General features: G+C 38.7%; 1 protein-coding gene across 1 annotated transcript; it reads right to left on the bottom strand.

The window, feature by feature from the left end:
- Positions 1–3,813: 3,813 nt before the first annotated feature.
- On the bottom strand, positions 3,814–5,199 carry apoc1 (apolipoprotein C-I). The gene is made up of 4 exons (XM_084052679.1): positions 5,128–5,199; positions 4,559–4,623; positions 4,155–4,308; positions 3,814–4,070 (listed from the first exon to the last, which is right to left on the bottom strand). The coding sequence occupies exons 2-4, from the start codon at positions 4,611–4,613 to the stop codon at positions 4,007–4,009; spliced, it is 273 nt and encodes a 90-aa protein (XP_083908805.1). The 5' UTR covers positions 4,614–4,623; positions 5,128–5,199; the 3' UTR covers positions 3,814–4,006.
- Between the last annotated feature and the right edge of the window lie 1,855 nt (positions 5,200–7,054).

Below are 7,054 nucleotides of genomic sequence, written 5' to 3'. Positions count from 1 at the left end.
TGTCAGTGGTTCTCAACCAGTGGTCCGGGGACCACCAGTGGTCCTTGAGGGGGTTCCAGGGGGTCACCAGCCAAATTAATAGTTAGGAACCAAATTGAACTTTATGTGTCTGTAACTCTGAGAGCGTACAAATGGAACCAAAAGGTCCATTTGTAAAAAGGTTAAAAACCACTGATCTATGTCTATGACGTATCCAAGATGTATGACTCCAACGTTGGGCAAGGATTTAGCCCGATTCATTCCCCTTAGACTTACATTATAATATTAAAGTTACGCATTTAAAAAAATATCAAACAAAAGTGATTTAAAAGAAGAATTGATGGGGTACTTCATTGGTCTATTGGTAGTGTGCACAAGACATTTGCCACTGATTGGTCCAGGGGTTTGTGAGATTAGCTCCGATGCACAGACAGACAGACAGACAGACAGACAGACAGACAGACAGACGGCTAGTCTCCTGCAGAGCCACGCTGTAAAAAAGTGGAATGAAAACTCTGCATTGCTGCAAACTTAACGTTGATCCTCTTGATTGCCACGTCAGAAATGTCTAGGCCTCTATAATGGCCGGATACAGTATGGCTGATTGCCCTTGCACTTTTCCATGGCTGAAATATGAGTAGTGTGCAGGCAAGAAAAAATAAATAAATAAAGATATTTTTGGGTCTTTTCTGCCTTTATTGATAGAACAGTGAAGAGAAACAGGAAACTGGTAGGGGAGTAGGGGGGTGACACGCTGTCAGGCATCAAAGCCTATGTGGTATGTGCCTTAATCACTTGGCTACCGGCGCCAGCGGCCCAAAGAAGAAATTCATTCTGACATAATTGGTCAGATTGCAACATGCTATTCAGGTTTGGGGTTGATTGAACGTTGCTTTGATATGATAGCCTATATGGCAGGAGCCTTCAACGTCTTTTATGCCAAGGACCCCTTAACTGACAGAGAGATGAAGCAGGGACGTCCACTTTATTGTATAGAATTGTGTTGTAGATTACACTTTTTCATAGATTTCATCAGTGTTGTGTAAATCAATGTTTTTTTGTTTGTTTACAAATTATTTTCTAATGAATATGTTGGATTCTTGTTAATTTGTATTTCAGACAACCACTTACATCCTCAATACTTAGTAAACTTGACCTTAATTGGCTCTGTACTTGGTCGGCTCTTTTTTCCCTCTACACCAAACCTCTTTAGAAAAAAAGGGCTGATCTACAAGCTCACAACACGTCGTGCTGCCATCTATAAGAGGGTCTGGGTGTGTGTGTGTGTGTGTGTGTGTGTGTGTGTGTGTGTGTGTGTGTGTGTGTGTGTGTGTGTGTGTGTGTGTGTGTGTGTGTGTGTATTTTTCCAATTGGTCTTATATTGCCGCTATACTGACCTGCTTTATGCTTTGGCCTATAACTCTTAGGTCCATAGGCCTTAGACTCAAACGTTTTCATGATCCAACTCTCCATAATAAGCCACACCTATTTCTGTCTAACTAGATTTTACGCCATCTAGCATTTTCTTCATTACACACTTTTTGCCACACCTTTTACATGTGTTCATGTGTTACATGTGTTCAACTCACACAAATCAATACAAAATATCTCTGGACTCATGTCATGAAAAATTATGTATTCAATACAATACTTCCAGTGTAAAACAAAAAAGTTGTAAAAAGTATAGAACATTTCAAAAACGTTGCCAATGACCATCCCTGCATCATACCACACCTCTATATGCAAAGTTTCAGCCCAATCTGACCTGTGTGATCGTGATCAAAAGACATACAGACAAACAGACAGACAACTTCAGCTTTATTATAGATTTGACTACCTGCATCCCATCATGAATAAGATAAATGAATAACTGTATGTTATAATTAACCAATAAGTGGCATAAGTTTAATCTGAATCTAACTGATGAACTGACCCCAGTATGATCATATATGATTATGGTACAGAGAAAATAATAATACCTGGGCACTTCAGGAGAGACTACCCAAATAAAATATTTGTGCTCCAGTATGCAAGTTGTCCATGTTGAGCACAGACGAGACCTTCTACCTTCTACTGGCTGAAGAGCACTGGACTTCTCTTTACCTATATTAGGGGACCCCTAATTGCTCCTGATGAGCAGGTTGGTGCCTTGCATGGTTTCCTCATCCATCGGTGTGTGAATGGGTGAATGTAATGCACAATCTATGTCAAGCGCTTTGGATAAAAGCGCTATATAAATTCTATATTGTAGAAATTTTTGTTTCAGATTTTTTACTTGGTCTGCTCTTTTTCCCCTCTACGCCAAACCTCTTTGCCAAAAATAGCAGATCTACAAGCTCACAACGCTGAGCTTGTAGATCTGCAATTTTTGGCTAAAGTTCTTCTCAGAAAAGGGATGCTAGGGTAAGTGATTAATGTAAAAATATATATATATATCACACAAAGATTTGGCGGACCCCCTGTAATACCTCTGAGGACCCCCTAGGGGTCCCAGACCCCCTGCTGAAGACCCCTGACCTATATGATTATGGTACAGTCTGTGACCCCTGTGCCCTGCCCTCTGACCTCTGTCTCTGACTGCTCTCCTGTCAATCACATCAGGTTTCAGGAAATAGGACAGCTGATGGATCATTAACCGAAGATAAACAGTGACTTTAGTCCATGTCTTGTGAAATATGATTAAAGCAGCCATGTTGGCACTTGCCCTTTGGTACAAGCTATTGACACAAATAAACGACTAGCTAGTGTTGGTGTTGGTGTAAGACTGTGACTCTTTGTTTTTTCTAATAACTAATGATAACCCTCTTTAATATTTTATACCAACCCCATTATAAACTTGGTTGTTTGATAAACAAACACACAGTCAAGGCAAGAGATTCGGGGACTGATAAGAGTTTCTTTCTGATTTTAGAATTAGCATTGTGACAACCTCATCTACAGCAAAAAAAATGCAAATCTGAATCTGAATTCCACCCACTGTGTCAAATTAGCAAGTCTGTGGTTATGGATATTAGGTCATATTATGTCTTGCAGACTGTAAAGTCGTAACTTTACAGCAGTTACTCTCAGGTGTACAAAGTGTTCCAAAGGAAACTTCAAAACGGACACACAGAAATATCTGGTCAATGAGGGGGAAATGCCTGGTCCTCATTACCAGCCTGGATCCACTGGTTAACCACTTGTTTAAAAAAAATAGCAGATCTACAAGCTCACAACATATTGTGAGCTTGTAGATCTGGAAGATGTTGACGTTTAAATGTAAACTTTTCTTTTTTCCCATGCCCAAAATAGGGATGACATGCTCAAAATGGGGATACCAGGTTCAAAGTGCTTCATATAATATTGTATCAATATATGTTATCATATTCACACCTTAAAAGATATGGAGGTCTGGACTGGAGGAACACAAGAGAAAGAACTATTAGACTGCCGAGTCTCCATTTCTACATATAAAATGACATATGCTTTCTTTCACATTTCTAAAGCCTTCTTGACATCTTTGCTTGAATTAGACATATTAACATTTTATCCAATAATTTCATTTGAAATCTTCACTTAGACCATTCCCTTTTTTTAAGGCAATTAACTTTTAATTTATGAATTATAATTGAAGTTACCTACTTTTTTTTGCCTAGATATTCCCTTTATTAAATCAGTTACATTAAAATGCTTCAAACATAAAGAAGAACATTAATTTACATTGAACCTTGAAATATTTTGTGGCCATGTTTTACCTTAATTGCCTTTAGTTAGTTTATGAAGAACTGCATGATAATGTCTCACTATCCAACCAGGAAAAGCATCAAGACACAGATATATATATATATATAAATATATATTTTAAAAAAAAAGGCTTTATTATTTTATTGCACTTCACATTGTTTCACATTCATGCATTTCTTTAAAATTATACAAATTTTTTTAAGGGCTTCTTCACAGAAAGGGGAAAAACTCCAGTCTTTGGTGGTCAACATGGAAGTTTGGTGTGGCAGCATGGGAGTTCAGGTAAGGACGAGAGGTCAGCAGACTACTTGCTGGACATGCCGTTAATACCATCCTTCACCTTTGCAAACTGTTCAGTGAACCAATTCCTGACAAGAAGAGAACATACGTATAGTTATGAACGGGCATTGCACTGTTGTGTCTGTTCTTTCTTTATATATCCGTGTACTCACTTGATGCCTGTTGCAGTTTCGCTGTTGCCGATGTTTTCAAATGCAGTCTTGGTCTTATCAGCCAGATTTGAGCTCAGCTCAGTCACTGAGGCACCAAACTCAGCTAAACGCTGTTCAACTGTCTTCTCTGCGACCGCGTCCTCTTCCTGGGCTCCTGTGAGGATAGGATGAAACAACTTTATTCAAGATCAAAAGACCAATTCAAAAGGACCACAGTGAAAATAACCTCTCTGGCTTTTTAGTTTTTTATCATTTTGACAGATATACAAATTTTCATATATCCTATGCCTGTTTTTTCAAGAGAAACCTCAGTCAATCAAGGTGGGTTCAGGTAGCCTAATGAAACAATGCACAGAGATGGGGAGAAACATTTAAAATAATTAAGAATGAATGAATATGATTACCTGTTTGTGCGGCAAAAGCCAGCAGCAGCACGGTAATAGCAAGGAACAGCTTCATCTTCACTGTGCTGTAGAGAAAGAACAATTGAAGGATTACAAACTGGGCATGTAACCTACAGTACAAGTTAGTAGCCTATTAGCCTACTTTGGGTTTGCAAAGAGCGCCCCCGTGTGTCAGGCCGTCAGCACTGCTAGCTTTTATGAACAATTTAATGTGGGTCCAATTTGCGGGATAAAGTTTTTCCAACATGCACGCAAACGTGTGTTTAACTCAGCCTCTGTAAACATATCAGATCGGCAAGGAATGAATTTTAAACGGACATCTAATCTAAGATAACTTAATGTTTCCATAAGGATTTTCTCCCCATTCATTATAGGGTAATTGCTGCAGGTTAGTTTTTAACTTAAACGTGTAGGCTAGATGTCGCCACAATAGCAGTGCATTTTGTTGGTATGCTAATGAATAATGTGTAGGCTAGTGCAGAAATAGACTGGGTCGGTGTCCGGCTGAAAAAAAAGCAAACACATGAGGACAGGTGTTGTAGAAATAGCCTATGAACAGCAAATCTTACCTGGTGTTCTGTCTCAGAGAAAAGTACACCGACTGTGTTGGAACGTTTTACGGTGCTGCCCTTTATAGGTTCTAGGACAGTGACGTGCGAGGCAGCCAAACAATGCTGACCTTAGTAACCTCCAAGTTGTTTAGATGCTAATATCAAAGTCTACACTTGCTCTGTTGTTGACACGATGATATACGACATTAAAGATTATAACAGACTAGTTTCTGATTGGCTGCAGGTGTCTGTTATTAAATCAGGTGTTCAAAGTGTTCCAAAGGAAACTTCAAAACGGACACAGAAATATCTGGTCAATGAGGGGAAAATGCCTGGTCCTCATAACCTGCCTGGATCCACTGGTTAACCACTTGTTTAAAAAATAGCAGATCTACAAGCTCACAACACATTGTGAGCTTGTAGATCTGGAAAATGTTGACGTTTAAATGTAACCTTTTCTTTTTTCCCATGCGCTCAAAATAGGGATGACATGCCTTGATAAGTTGCTTGATTCAGTATTTAGATATTTGATATTAATTTTATCAGACACGCCCCCTTCCTATACAAACATTGTAACTTCAAACTCCATTTTCATGTTAGATTCATCAAAAACACCCGTCCTTGGTTTTGGTTACTCATCCTGCCCTCCTAATATGTGAGGGGGACGCGTATTTTCGATTACCTTTTTCATTTATTTTATTGAATTGTATTGATTTTTTTTTTCATTTTCATTTTCCAAAAAATATATAAAAAATAAATGAAAAAAGTTATTGAAAAAACACACAATCTCCTCACGTATAAGAAGGACAATATCAGTCACCAGAACCAAGGACGGGTGTTTCCGATTAATCTGACATGGTAACACTGTGGTATCACTGTGCTGTAGAGACAGAACAATTGAAGGATTATAACCTACAGATATATGACATTAAAGATTATAACAAGACTAGTTTCTGATTGGCTGCAGGTGTCTGTTATCAAATCCCCTTTGATATAAATTCTTATTTCTCTGATTCTAGGTCAACAGCAGTCATATCATCTGATTAGGTGAAAAGGAAAAGTGATGTGGAAGAACACAAGCTCAGAGTCCAGCCCATAGCTGATAGGCCTAGCCTAACTGGTGAGCCGTACAACAACACTGGTCATTATGGATTATCAGACATTATTTATCTGTTGACCCCTTTGGACCTGAAGTACACCTGGACAGTTATTGAAGGTGTTAAGAGGCAGCTGTCATGTAATCCACCAGGAGTTTGCAATCGAATCGAATACATGAATTGAATACATAGGACCACAATGGAAACAAGCCCTCTGGGCTTTTTGTGTTATCCATTTTAGCATCATAGTGTAATCATACTGCTGTAATTTCTGCAAACTGTTAGTAAAGTATTCCATCAGTCAATCAATCAATCAATCAATCAATCAATGTTTTTCATGTCACAGCAATTGCTGGGAGAATAGAGACAGGAGTCTGCCACAAGGAGCCTGGCGCAATAATAGACCTTTTGACAGCAGCCATTTTGACTGGAAATATTAAAAAACAGGTGTTATCAATGATACTCAGTAGATTCAATTCCATTTAGCACCAACAGAGCCAGGCTGCTTGACTCACTGGATGCCGATTTAATCATATCATTGGTAACAACTGTGCTTTATAGTGTAAATTATGGATGGCCAGTTGCTCCCTGCTCTGTATTGATCAATGGGGTGATAGATAGCACCAATACAATTATGGTTAATTTAATTTATTCCATGGTGATTCCTATACTAAAACTCAGTCAGAATAGGCCTAACCATTCAGTCAACGTCACCACCCAGAGGATGAAATGATCCAGATTTTGCGCTGTAGTCCTTAGCACCTCCAACGCTTCAATGAACAGTGGTTCTTTATTGGCAGTATACTGTATATTTCAGTATAATTCATTAGCCTTGCACTTATCACTAT

The sequence above is a fragment of the Gymnoscopelus microlampas genome (assembly GCF_963454915.1).
Source record: "Gymnoscopelus microlampas genome assembly, chromosome: 3".
NCBI lineage: Eukaryota > Metazoa > Chordata > Actinopteri > Myctophiformes > Myctophidae > Gymnoscopelus > Gymnoscopelus microlampas.
Note: the sequence above shows the minus strand (reverse complement) of the source record. Positions and strands in the feature narration are given on the sequence as shown.